The 15,029-nt window shown below is 36.9% G+C and overlaps 1 protein-coding gene across 1 annotated transcript; it reads left to right on the forward strand.

Annotated features, from left to right (window-relative positions):
* The first annotated feature begins 12,142 nt into the window (after positions 1–12,142).
* LOC148848692 (cytochrome P450 87A3-like) lies at positions 12,143–14,549 on the forward strand. Its single transcript, XM_088952283.1, has 8 exons — positions 12,143–12,390; positions 12,499–12,823; positions 12,909–13,061; positions 13,158–13,409; positions 13,495–13,584; positions 13,678–13,756; positions 13,848–13,954; positions 14,070–14,549. The coding sequence occupies exons 1-8, from the start codon at positions 12,176–12,178 to the stop codon at positions 14,331–14,333; spliced, it is 1,485 nt and encodes a 494-aa protein (XP_088808409.1). The 5' UTR covers positions 12,143–12,175; the 3' UTR covers positions 14,334–14,549.
* The last annotated feature ends 480 nt before the right edge of the window (positions 14,550–15,029 follow it).

A 15,029-nucleotide genomic window follows, 5' to 3' on the forward strand; every position in this document is an offset into this window, starting at 1 on the left:
AGATATACACAAATACTTGTGATACAACAACTGTGATATGGATAACCCTTAGGGGGTGTTATTGTTTTGGATTTTGAGAGGGGGGAAAGTTGGTCAATGGAATTTTGATTCCCATTAACCAAGAAATCCATGTTCATTTTTCAAATTTATGTAGAGACCAGCGAAACTTTATTTTCCTAGTCCTAGGTGGGTAAATTAACTTTCTCATCTAGGGGAAGGTTGCCAATACTTGGACGGGACAAAAGTGCCCCTTTTAATAATGGAATTTTTAGGGAAGATTGTCATTGCCTTATTTACATGGGAAATAAAAGAACATGGGTAATGGGTAAGTGACTTACCGAAAAGCGAATGGGGTATTAGTAAAGTTCTATCTATGCACGTTGGGTTGCTTCTTATCCTTGACAAGATTGTTTGACAAAAAACACCATAGATAAAACTAGTAGGAACAATCCCATTTTGTTTTACAAAAAACATCATTCATAGCCTCATTGGAAGGACACTTAACAGTTTTGTATCCAATGCATCTATACATATTCAAAATGAAAAATCACATTAATATTTATCTTTAAACAAATTTAGTGTGAATTCAAAGAGAAAAATATGAAATTTGTCTAGATTTGACAAACTTTCAGGCATGAAGGTTGAAAAGTATTATAAGGGAGCATAAGATTCGTCCTTTGCAACAAGATCCATGTCACCATGTATAACAAAGCACACCTCACATTGATCTCACAAGCTCATCTCACCATGTATCGGGGACATCTTCTTAACTTAGTTTTATTATTCATGGGAAATGTTCTTGATACATGGTGGGATGTAAGTATGAGGTCAGTGTGACGTACTCTATGTGGGGAGTATATCCTAATTCCTATTGTCTCCCAAATTTCACCTAATTGCCTATACGAAAAGCCCTAAAAGCCATTTTAATTCACACTTTCAAAGAGGAAGAAAGGCTTTCATTCTCCTCAAACTAGAATCACAATCTTAACCTTTATTGAGCCAAACTTCAAGAAATGAAGACAACTTAAATTTATCTGCTATTGAAAACTGAAATATGGTTATCCTATCTCTCTTGCTATCTGATTTAAATTAGGCTTTGTTCTTTCTATAAGGCACCTCAAGATATGGAAGGAAAAGTGTGAAACAGAGGAAATGAGCAATAAGCAACTACCAACCATAAGAATAAAATGTGAAGGCACAAACCAAAATAAAATCAAAAAATGAACCTGGCGATGGTCGACCTCATCGTAATGAGTCCGAATGTAGTAGGCACGTTAGGTAAGCACAATGAATGAGCACGTAATAATTGTGTGACACATGTCCCAGTTAATGCGCCTTTCATCCAAATGTTTTTGCTCCGTTAGACAGAAATTATCCATTATTTTATTATCTTTGTCAAAATAATTAAAAATAAAAACAATGAGAAAGGAAAACCTAAACATGTTGGGAGTTGGGACTCATTTACGTTTTCCTTTTTCATTGTTTTTTATTTTTAATTATTTTGACAAAGATAATTAAATAATGGATAATTTTTGTCTAACAAAGCAAAAACATTTGGATGAAAGGCATATTAACTAAGATATGTGTCACACAGTGATTATGTGCTCACTCATTGTGCTTACCTAACGTGCCTACTACATCTGGACCCCATCGTAATTTTGCATAGGTCTTGGATTAAGGAAAATGTTAGCCGTTTGAACATATTATGAAAATTCTCTTTTTTCTATCTCCTATTACATTCAGGCCCCATTTGGTTCGTAAGAATAGGGGTCTAGAAACGGAGTGGGTTTCCAACTGTTTGGTTGGGTGGAATCAGAATCCCATTTCCATTCCTGCTAAAATGACATTCCCGCATTTGAGGGAATGGCCATTCCCTGCCCCTCCCTTGGGAATGAAATCTCATCCATACTGATTCCAATTCCAATTCTCATTCCTGTCTGAACCAAACAGACTATGGGAATAGACTATTTCGATTCGAATTCCAAAGGATTTCAGTTCTGATTCTAACTATAAACCAAACAGACCCTTAGATCACATTTTTATGATTGCCTTATCCATCTCTTCTAGTTAACTTCTTCCTTTTTTTAGCTCATTGTCTTGTTCCTATTCTGATGAATTTGGTTTTTTTTTTTTTTTTTTTCCTTATAATCAAGTTTTTGTTCTTTAGTTTGTTTCTTCAGCGAGTTCAAGTGTTCCATTCAAAAATTAATTTGTTTCTATGTATTCTTTTTTTTTTTTTTATTTTGGGTACATATGAAATAAATTGATGCGAACCATAAAAAAGTAGTGATTAATACTACTAGAGGCATTTTTGGATTTTCAATGCATTTTAAGAGGTCATGTGACTATTATTAAATGGAAATATAAAAGGTGTCTAAGGGTCATTTACTAGAACATCCCCTATAGAAGAAGAAATTAAAGAGGCCAAAAAGGCTAAAGTCTGGGAGTGTTTAAAAAGGGTTCGACTATGATATGGAAAATATATGATATACGAAAAACAATGGACCAATAAACCAGAATCATAAACGTAGTAGAGAACATAGTGTTATTTATCAAAATTCATGGGTGGGCTTTGATTGGTCAAAACTCTTTTCATACCATATATTTTCTACATCATAGATTTTCCCGTTTAAAATAAATGCTTATTTAAATATCTATTTTGGGCCGATGCTACACCGATAAGTATTTATTCGTGTTTGGGAAATAAGCCCGAAATAAATGCTTATTATGAGAATAAGCACTTATTTGAAAAGCCCAAATTTTGGGTTTATTTTCAAGTGCTTATTCAATAAGCGTTTATTTCCTTTATGACATATCTTGGTCTGATGCATCATTTCCAAAATACCTATACGGCTATATTACCCGCTTTTTCACCAAATGTTCATAAGCACTTATTTTTCAAATAAACACTCTCAGATTTAGGCTAAAACTTTAAACAACCATAACTTTTGATTCAGGCATCCATTTTTGGCATATAATATGTCAAAACGATCATCTTCACGAGTATTACATTTTAATATAATATTCTAAGATATTCATTTACAGATTTTAGGCTCAAATTCCATCATTTTGTCCTCCAAAAGAGTCTTTTTTTTTCAAAAAAAAAAAAACACACCTCTTATAGTATGTTTTATATCTTTATTATTTTAGTTTGTCCTAGTCTCTTTTTTTTTCTTTTTTGAAAAAGCTTGAGAATTCCCTGGTATGTTTTACGGTTATGGTTTAGTTAATTGAGTAGTTTTCCTTACGTAAACAAAAAGATGAAAAAGACTATTTTACCCTTTATTCTTCTTCAAATTTTTAAAATAAAACCTTCATCGTCTAAGTCTAAGAATCAGTGTTTTGCTTTTCTTTTTCCCGCTAAATAATCTATCGGTTACATGATGCAATAAGACAACGGGGCCCCCTTTTTCGTCTCTTTTGGCCCACTGAACTTAATGGAGTCCAAATGTTCTGTTATGGTCAAGTTTGAATAGTGCTTCAAACTTAATGGACTTAGTGGGTGAGTTACTTCCCTATAATTAGGCATTATGTTGAATAGTGCTTCACTATTTTGAGTTAGTGAACCATGTAGCCCCAGCCATGATGGAACGAAAAAAAAAAAAAAAAAAACAGAACTCCCAAACTAAAGAATCATAGACCCAGCCATTCAGAAGAGGAAGAAAAATAAGAAGAATCGAAATCATTCCATGTATGGCTACATGGGTAGGGGTAGAGAAGAGAATCATGAACCAAAAGATGAATTGTCCTGTCGCTTGAACTAAACTTAGTTGACTTACCATCTTCTCTCTTTCTCATCACTGGCTGAATGACAACGAGGGTCAAAAGATCAACAAGTGTTCTTGGAGACTGTCTCTTTTTCACTCTTAACGAAGTTTTAATAAGAAATGGTAATGGATGATAAAGACTAAGCCAGATGGTTGGGGTGCAACGTTTTTACTCTTTCACCTGTCAACACGGACCATTTTCTTCATATATCGCTCTACGTTTTACTCTTTCACTTTTCAGTGTCCGAGAAAAAGTTGCAACGGCGACGAGGGGCTGAAGGTCGATGGGGTTATCCCCGCCGCTGGTTATCAGTTCGGGTTTCCACCAGAAGGAAGAAGGGGACAAGGGAGGGGTAATATTGAGTTTTAAAAGAATTTTAAATGTCACCTATATATGAGTTTGAATGAAATATTATAATGTTAATGATTAGGGAAGAGTTAGTCAATTGTCAAAAACAGTAAAAATAACAACAATCAATTTTCAAATAATAAACATATATTTAATCAATTAACTAAATCATAAGGATAGTTTAAAAATTTACCCTAAAAATAAAGGATGGGGAACAAGAGTGTTAGAGAAAGGGTAGCTGGGCCCTAGGAGAGAAGTGGAAAATCTGTATAATGTTGCGGGGATTTATGTAGGTCTGTTGTTTTGTTTTTGCTCTAGTGATGGGCCTTTTCTGACAAGGTGTGGTTGGTGGCGATGGGGGTTCAATTTCTTGTATTGGGTGGGTGGGCCCGAGTTGGGCCTGGATTTTCCCATTTAAAAATGGATGCTTATTTAGGGCGGCACCTCATCACCAATAAGTGTTTATTTGTTTTGGGAAATAAGTTTGAAATAAGTGTTTACTATGAGAATAAAAACTTATTTGAAAAGCCCAAAATTTGGATATTTTTTAAGTGTTCATTCAATAAGCGTTTATTTCTTTTATGACAAATTTTGGCCTGATGCATTATTTCCAAAATACCTATACGGCTATATTATCCGCTTTTTCACCAAATGTTCATAAGCACTTATTTTTCAAATAAATACTTTCAAATTTAGGCTAAAACTTTAAACAGCCATAACTTTTGATTCAGACATCCGTTTTTGGCATATAATATGTTAAAACGATCATCTTCACAAGCATTACATTTTAATATAATATTCTAAGAGATTCATTTACAGATTTTAGGCTCAAATTCCATCATTTTGTCTTCAAAAATTCCTCTTATAGTAAGTTTTATATCTTTATTATTTTAGTTTGTTTTGAGTCCTGGTCTTTTTTTTTTTTTTTCTTTTTTGAAAATGCTTGAGGAATTCCCTGATATGTCGATGTATGGTAAAAATAAAGGGTGGGGGTTACGAAGTGTTAGAGAAGGGGTGGCTGGGGCCTGGGAGAGAGAGGTGACAGATCTGTATAATCCTGTGCGGGTTTATGTAGGTCTGTCGCTTTGCTTTTGCTCTGGTGATTGTCCTTTTCTCACAAGAAGGTGATTGGCGCATTGGGGGTTCAGTTTCTTGTGTTGGGTGGGTGGGCCCGAGTTTTCTTTTTTTCGGTATTGTGGGTGGGCCCGAGTTGTTATCTGGCCTTTAGTTTCGAGGATATATGTGGGTTAACTGGATTGGGCCTGGTTCCCTTTTATTTTTCTCCAGTGGGTGACTTCTTCTTTTCAGCATCCTAAAAAAAACTGATTTTTCAACTATTAATTACGAAAACCACAAAACACAATGAATCATTATCTATTTTGATCATTCGCTTAGTACTTAGCAAAATGTAACAGCATAAGAAATTTTTTATGAAGTTCACTTCACGATTTTAAATGTGTTTGAGCAAAAGTCAAAGGCAATGTCTCCCATTTTGCCATTACATCGTGATATTAATACATGGAATATGACAAATGAAGTGATTAAGACTCCTCTTCAGGTCAATTTGCTTTATAATTGGTTTGGAATTGGCATTAGAATGGTCTATTCTTATAGGTTTCGATAGGAATCAAAATGAGAATTGGAATCAGGTAAAATGGGATTACATTTCTAAGGGAGAGGCAGGGAATGACCATTCTCTCAAATGGAGGAACGCCATTTCTTTTGGAAAATATTATCATGTAACTTTGGAGGAGAAGCTCTGAGGTGCGTCTGAAGACGCTGTCTTTAAAACGTTATTTGCCCACTCAGTTTCACCGAGTTTGTTGTTTGGTTACTGGCAAATCCGTTCACAGGATACAACAGAGCCTTGTGCGAAAATCTGCAATTAGAAAATTCCAAATCCTTCTTCGTCACTTGTCCACTTAACGATTTTAAATGTGCTTGAGCAAAAGACAAATCAAGGTCTCCCATTTTGCTATTACATCATGTTATTAATACTTGGAATCAGAGAGTGACAAATGAAATGACTAAGACTCATCTTCAGGTCAATTTACTTCACAATTGGTTTGAAATTGGCATTAGAATGGTCTATTCTCATAGGTTTAGATAGGAATCAAAATGAGAATTGGAATAAGGTAGAATGGGATTTCATTTCCAAGTGAGAGGCAGGGAATGACCATTCCCTCAAATGGAGGAACGCCATTTCTGTTGGAAAAAACGGTCACTGTAACTTTGGAGGAGAAGCTCTGAGACATGTCTGAAGACTCTGTATTTAGAACGTTATTTGCCCCACTCAGTTTCACCATGTTTGTTGTTGGGTTACAGACAAATCCGTTCACAGGATACAACAGAGCCTTGGGCGAGAATCTGCAATCAGCTAATTCCCTATACTTCTTGGTCACTTGTCCACTTCACGATTTTAAATGTGCTTGAGCAAAAGTCATAGTCAGGGTCTCCCATTTTGCTATTACATCATGATATTAATACTTGAAATTAGAGTGTGACAAATGATGTGATTAAGACTCTTCCTCAGGTCAATTTGCTACACAATTGGTTTGGAATTGGCAATAGAATGGTCTATTCTCAAAGGTTTTGATAGAATCAAAATGAGAATTGGAATTAGGTAGAATAGGATTTTAATACCAAGGGTGAGGCAGGGAATGACCATTCTCTCTAATGGAGGAATGTCATTTCTGTTGGAAAATAGGGTCACTATAACTTTGGACGAGAATCTCTGAGACGCGTCTGAAGACACTGTCTTTTGAACGTTATTTGCCCCACTCAGTTTCACCGAGTTTGTTGTTGGGTTACAGACAAATCCGTTCACAGGATACAACACAGCCTTGGGCGAGAATCTGCAATCAACAAATTCCAAATATTTATTGGTCACTTGTCCATTTCACGATTTTAAATTTGCTCGAGCAAAAGTCAAAGTCAAGGTCTCCCATTCTGCCCTTACATCGTGATATTAATACATGGAATTAGAGAGTGACAAATGAAGTGATTAAGACTCGTTTTCAGGTCAATTTGCTTCACAATTGGTTTGCAATTTCCATTAGAATGGTCTATTCTCATAAGTTTAGATAGGAATCAAAATGGGAATTGGAATCAGGTAGAATGGGATTTCATTTCCAAAGGAGAGGTAGGGAATGACCATTCTCTTAAGTGGAGGAACGCCATTTCTGTTGGAAAATAGGGTCACTTTATCTTTGGAGGGGAAGCACTAAGGCGCGTCTGAAAGCATTGTCTTCAGAACGTTATTTGCCCCACTCAGTTTCATCGAGGTTGTTGTTGGGTTACAGACAAATTCGTTCACAGGATACAACGGAGCCTTGGACGAGAATCTACAACTAGCAAATTCCGAATGCTTCAGGGTCACTTGTCTACTTCACGATTTTAAATGTGCTTGAGCAAAAGTCAACTTCAAGGTCTCCCATTTTGCCATTACATCGTGATATTAATATTTGGAATCAAAGAGTGACAAATGAAGTGATTAAAACTCCTCTAAGGGTCAGTTTGCTTCACAATTGGTTTGGAATTGCCATTAGAATGGTCTATTCTCATCGGTTGAGAAAGGAATCAAAATGAGAATTAGAATTATCTAGAGTGGGATTTCATTTCCAAGGGAGAGGTAGGGAATGACCAACCTCTCAAATGGAGGAACGCCATTTTTGTTGGAATATAGGGTCACTATAACTTTGGGGAGAAGCTCTGAGACGCGTCTAAAGACACCGCCTTTAGAACGTTATTTGCCCCACACGGTTTCATCGAGTTGTCTGTTGGGTTACAGACAAATCTGTTTACAGGACGCAATAGAGCCTTGGTCGATAATCTGCAATCAGCAAATTCCAAATACTTCTTGGTCACTTCTCCATTTCACGATTTTAAATGTGCTTGAACAATAGTCAAAGTCAAGGTCTCCCATTTTGCCATTACGTCGTGATATTAATTTTGGAATCAAGACTGACAATTGAAGTGATTAAGATTCCTTTTCAGGTCAATTTGTTTCACAATTTGTTTGCAATTGGCATTAGAATGGTCTATTCTCATAGGTTTAGATAGGAATCAATATGAGAATTAGAATTCGGTAGAATGGAATTTCATTTCCAAGGGAGAGGCCGGGAATGACCATTCTCTCAAATGGAGGAACGCCATTTCTGTTGGAAAATAGGGTCTCTGTAACTTTGGATGAGAAGCTCTGATGCGCGTCTGAATACACTATTTTTATAACGTTATTTGCCCCACTTAGTTTCACCGAGTTTGTTGTTGGGTTACCGACAAATCCGTTCATAGGATACAACAGAGCCTTCGGCGAGAATCTGCAATCAGCAAATTCCAAATACTTCTTAATCACTTGTCCACTTCACGATTTTAAATGTGTTTGAGCAAAAGTAAAAGTCAAAGTCTCCCATTTTGACATTACGTCGTGATATTAATACTTGGAATCAGAGAGTGACAAATGAAGTGATTACGACTCCTCTTCAGGTCAATTTGCTTCACAATTGGTTTGGAATTGGCATTAGAATGGTCTATTCTCATAGGTTAGATAGGAATCAAAATGAGAATTGAAATCAGGTAGAATGGGATTTCATTTCCAAGGGAGAGGCATGGAATGACAATTCTCTCAAATGGAGGAATGCCATTTCTGATTGAAAATAGGGTCACTGTAACTTTGGAGGAGAATCTCAGAGGCGTGTCTGAAGACACTATCTTTACAACGATATTTGCCCTACTCAGTTTCTCCAATTTTGCTGTTGAGTTACAGACAAATCCGTGCACACGATACAACAGTGCCTTGGGCGAGAATCTGCAATCAGCAAATTTGAAATACTTCTTGGTCACTTGTCCAATTCACGATTTTAAACGTGCTTGAGCAAAAGTAAAAGTCAAAGTCTCCCATTTTGACATTACGTCGTGATATTAATACTTGGAATCAGAGACTGACAAATGAAGTGATTAAGACTCTTCTTCAGGACAATTTGCTTCACAATTGGCTTGGAATTGGCATTAGAATGGTCTATTCTCACAAGTTAAAATAGGAATCAAAATGAGAATTAGCATCAAGTAGAATGGGATTTCATTGCCAAGGGAGAGGCAGGGAATGACCATTCTCTGAAATGGAGGAACGCCATTTCTTTTGGAAAATATTATCATGTAACTTTGGAGGAGAAGCTCTGAGGTGCGTCTGAAGAGTCTGTCTTTAAAACGTTATTTGCCCACTCAGTTTCACCGAGTTTGTTGTTTGGTTACTGGAAAATCCGTTCACAGGATACAACAGAGCCTTGGGCGAAAATCTGCAATTAGAAAATTCCAAATCCTTCTTCGTCACTTGTCCACTTAACGATTTTAAATGTGCTTGAGCAAAAGACAAATCAAGGTCTCCCATTTTGCTATTACATCGTGTTATTAATACTTGGAATCAGAGAGTGACAAATGACATGATTAAGACTCATCTTCAGGTCAATTTACTTCACAATTGGTTTGGAATTGGCATTAGAATGGTCTATTCTCATAGGTTTAGATAGGAATCAAAATGAGAATTGGAAACAGGTAGAATGGGATTTCATTTCCAAAGGAGAGGCAGGGAATGACCATTCCCTCAAATGGAGGAACGCCATTTCGGTTGGGAAATAGGGTCACTGTAACTTTAGAGGATAAGCTCTAAGGCACGTCTGAAGACACTGTCTTTAGAACATTATTTGCCCCACACAGTTTCACCATGTTTGTTGTTTGGTTACTGACAAATCCGTTCACAGGATACAAAAGAGCATTGGGCGAGAATCTGCAATCAGCAAATTCCAAATAATTCTTGGTCACTTGTCCAATTCACGATTTTAAATGTGCTTGAGCAAAAGTGAATGTCAAAACCTCCCATTTTGCCATTATATCGTTATATTAATATTTGGAATCAGAGAGTGACAAATGAAGTGATTGAGACTCCTCTTCTGGTCAATTGGCTTCACAATTGGTTTGGAATTGGAATTAGAATGGTTTATTCTCATAGGTTTAGATAGAAATCAAAATAAGAATTGGAATCAAGTAGAATAGGATTTCATTTCAAAGTGAGAGGCAGGGAATGACCATTCCCTCAAATGGAGGAACACCAATTAGCTTCACAATTGGTTTGGAATTGGCATTAGAATGGTCTATTTTTATAGGTTTAGATTGGAATCAAAATGAGAATTGGAATCAGGTATAATGGGATTTCATTTCCAAGGGAGTGGCCGGGAATGACCATTCTCTCAAATGGAGAAACGCCATTTCTGTTGAAAAATAGGGTCACTATATCTTTGGAGGAGAAGCTCTGAGGCGCGTCTAAAGACATTATCTTTAGAACGTTATTTGCCCCACTTAGTTTCACCGAGTTTGCTGTTGGGTTACAGGCAAATCCATTCCCAGGATATAAGATGGCCTTGGGCGAGAGGCTGCAACTAGCATAGTTAAAGAATCTCTGAAGAAACCTTCTGTGAGACTGTAGCAGACTGGACTGAGAGAGAGAGAGAAAGTGGATTTCGAAATTGTGTGTTTTTGAAGTCTGATTCATGCTCCTTAAATAGTTTATGAAGATGTATGATGAAAAGGTAGGTGCTGGTTCAAAGAAGGCACATTGAACAGTCACAATTTCAAACATTGTGACTGTTTAAAAAGTAGTTAAGTGTTAATGACTGTTAACTTTGAATTGTGCCTCTTGATCACACCGATCGAATCGTGACCGTTGATTTCATCAACGGTGATCAACGGTCAGCATCGCACCAAAACAAAAGCCACCTTTCGTGAGCCACGCGGGTGCACACGAAGTGCGAGCAAAGTGTGCCTCTAAAGTGCCTCATTGCGCTGCACACATGCACACACACGCGTGCATGCATGTTGCGCTATATCAAACCCCAATACTCTCCTCTACTATTTCTAAGAAGTGTAAACCAGCTCCTATTAAAATACTAAAAACAAAGCTTATAATTTTCCAATGTGGGACAAGTTCAAAACTGAGTTTTCTAAGAGAAAAACTAATTTTTCAATCAAGTGTGCTGGTGCAATTTCTAATGTAATTGACGAATCAAACCCATTGGATTTAATCTCTTATGAGATTAAAATCCAACAATTTCATCAAAAATGGGTTGGACATTCATGATTTTAAATGTATTTGAGTAAAAGTCAAAGTCAAGGTCTCTCATTTTCTCATTACTTCACCATATTAATATTTAGAATTTGGTTTGGTTCACAGTCAGAATCGGAATTGAAATCCCTTGAAATTAGAATCTGATCAGTCTAGTCCCATAATCAGGTTGGTTCAGACAGGAATCTAAATGAAAAATAAAATAGACTAAAATAGAATTCCATTCCCAAGGGAGGGGGAGGGAATGACCATTCCCTCAAATGGACAAATGTCATTCCACCGGGAATAGGAATCGGCTTCTGATTCCACCTAACAAAACAGTTGAAATTGGAATGTCCCATTTCAATTCAGATTTCAGACCCTGATTCCCTTGAACCAAATGAGCCATTTTCTTTTATTTTTAGTTAGCCGTATAGCCCATCCCCCAAACCCATGACCTCCCCCATTATTGTCGAAATTTGACCCAAGTCTTTGCTACAACCAATCGGAAATCTTACCACTTGAGCTGGTTGGCACCTTTTAATAAAACATATATTAGAAGTTTGCTTTTCAGAGTAAGAATGAAAAGTCTTTCTTACTATTAAATAAAAGTCATTTCAAGGGAAAAAAAATTCTACAACAAAACCTTACATTTTGTACTGAGATAAGCGAATTTTACTGTTAAAGATTTCCTTATGTGGTATTACTATTAATTCTGTGAGAGAGTGATTCCCAATTATAACTTTTCAGTCAACTTTTCCTATAAACAAAAGGGTTCGGCTATGACACGTCAGCCCATTTATACCCCTTTTGGTCCTTTTTGGTCGATTCTTGAATGCAATTACTCTTTTGCCCTTCACCTACAGCGCCGTCACGTTAGATTCGATGGTTTGTCTATTTAAAGATCTTGGTTTGCTCATCAAACGCACCCCAGCAATCTCTCTCTCTCTCTCTCTCTCTCTCTTCATGGCTGAAATGTTGGTATCTGTTAGTTTATGTGTCGCAGCGTCCTTGATAATCTGCATTGTCCATTTAGTGCAGAAATGGAGGAACCCCAAATGCAGTACTGGACGACTGCCCCCAGGCTCCATGGGGTTGCCACTTATTGGAGAGACCCTCCAGTTTTTCAGTCCCCACTACTCCTTCGATATTCCTCCTTTCCTCGAGGAGAGAATAAAACGGTAATCTTATAATTAAGTTGGACGCAAAATCCCTGCATAAATAGATGAAAACTAGCTATAGCTAGCACTCGAATTAACCTCTTCCTTCTTTCATGAATATATATGCAGGTATGGGTCATTGTTCAAAACCAACTTGGTGGGTCGTCCAGTTATAGTATCCACAGATTCTGAGTTCAACCATTACATCTTACAACAAGAAGGGAAATTGGTTGAATTGTGGTACATGGACTCCTTTATGAAGCTTCTTGGTGATCAAGTTCTTACTACCTCCTCCTCTCTTTCCATTCACAAGCACCTTAGAAACTTGGTTCTGAGTTACTTCGGTCCCGAGAGCCTCAAAAAGATGGTTCCTGAAGTGGCAGAAATGGCACGTCAAACACTGCACTTCTGGTCTACCCAGGAAACCATTGAAGTCAAAAAATCCACAGAAGATGTAAATTTTATGATACCCAGGAAACCATTGAGAATGATTACTGCTTTTTTACTTTGTTTTTTACTTCATCTGTTTCCATCTACAGATGTTTTTTGATTTCGGCTCAAGAAAGCTATTTAGCTTTGACTTATCGAATTCAACAGAAAATATCATTAAGAACAAGTTTGCCGACTTTTGGGAAGGTCTTATCTCCTTCCCTTTAAACATTCCTGGTACTACTTTCTATAAGTGTCTCAAGGTAACTGAAAATCTCTTGATCATCATTTAATTCGTTTTTTGTTATCTTTTGTTACTGATCGTGCATGGCTCCTCGATCAATCTGCTTGTTCTGCAGGCACGAGAGAAAGTGTTAAAGATGCTTAGGAATTTGATCAAGGAGAGACGCAATCAACCAAAGAGAATAAAAGGGGATTTCCTGGATAAGCTCATTGAAGAGATGGAGAAAGAGGGAGCCTTCTTAACAGAGGAGGCTATTGTTCAACTTATCTTTCTGCTTACGTTTGCCAGCTTCGAGACAACTTCCTTAACACTAACGTTAGCCATTAAGTTTCTCACGGACCATCCTCAAGTGCTGATGGCATTAACGGTCCGTATGGTGCCACCACTCTCTCTCTCTCTCTCTCTCTCTCTCTCTCTCTCTCTCACATTTGTCCGTGATCTTTTGTCATCAGGACGAGCATGAAGCAATACTTAGAAGTAGAGAAACTGCAGACTCTGCAATTACATGGGAGGAATACAAATCTATGACCTTCACGTCTCAAGTAATTAGTGCATGAATGTGATCTAAATGTATTTCATGTTTCTCCTAGTTGGTGCATGGTTCTATTCAATTTGTTCATCCTTTGAAATGACAGGTTATCAACGAAGTACTCCGACTGTCCAACGTTGCCCCTGGGATTTTCAGAAGAGCACTTACAGACATCCAAGTAAAAGGTTTGTTCATTTAGATCTGAAACCCAGTGGTTTCTCTCTGTTTCCCCATCAAACATTTAATTTAATAAACTATGCATAAATTCTTGTGCAGGATATACAATCCCAGCAGGCTGGACGATCATGATCTGTCCACAAACTCTTCATTTCGACCCTAGCAAGTATAAAGATCCTCTTGCTTACAATCCATGGAGATGGGAGGTATGTTTGTGTATTTCTTCATACTTTGGCTCAAATTTGATTGTTAATACAGATACTGGCCAGGTTTCATATTTTAGACTTGGATTATAATCATATCTTTTCCCTCTTCAAAAAGGGCTGTGGAGCAAACACTTGGTCCAAGAATTTCAACCCTTTTGGTGGAGGAATGAGACTATGTGCAGGAGCAGACTTTAGCAAGATGTTGATGGAGATGTTTCTTCATTTCTTGGTCACAAAGTACAGGTGGAAAAGAATCAAGGGAGGAGAAATAGTTGGAAATCCTGCAATATCATTCCCTAATGGTTTCCATATTCAAGTTTCAGAAAAGAAAAGAAGTCAGTCAGTTACTATTGGTGGAATAAAGGATTATAGAAACTAGATGCAGATAATGAAAGAGTTCTTAGGTCTAGAATAAGGGTCAAAGTAAAGGTAATAAAATAGAAGCTATAATGGTATTGTTGTTTGCCTAGTTTGCAGTGTGTAATACTGTACTGTCAATTAGCTAATTTGAAGGAACTTCAATAATTTGAAAGAAAGAAAGCTTAAGTGCTCTCGGCAATCACTGGACATAGTATCAATATCACTTTCAGAATTTTGAAGCCCAACTAAGGTTCTTTACAGCAAAGACATGAGAGATTTGGAATGAATTAATTATGTCATTTAATTAAAATCATATGTTTTGAAAATCACATATATATAATAGAAATTTTCAAGTCAGATAATTCAGTGCAACAGATAAATATTGCATAGCAATCACTCTACTGGTGGATTATTCTACTGTTGAAGTATATCAATTCATTACTGATTGAGTTCCTGAACTGAAGTTCCTTCACTTGAGGGTAGAACCACAGTTGTGCAATAATCTGTTACTCAAGTAACTCCTATATAAAATTTTTCAACTCTATTACCACAGAAAATCTTGAATCTATTGGTCCCATCAAGCTAATAAAAGAATTACTGTAACCATGGTTACATGTTTTCTATAACCACCAATTACAAACTGATTCAGCTACAAAACCTTGACTCAACTGGGGTTATCTCTTTTTGGATGGAAGAAATGCTACGTTGTGATTAT

This window comes from Nelumbo lutea, chromosome 6, assembly GCF_056320005.1.
Source record: "Nelumbo lutea isolate HS-2025 chromosome 6, American lotus-T2T, whole genome shotgun sequence".
In the NCBI taxonomy this organism is placed as follows: domain Eukaryota; kingdom Viridiplantae; phylum Streptophyta; class Magnoliopsida; order Proteales; family Nelumbonaceae; genus Nelumbo; species Nelumbo lutea.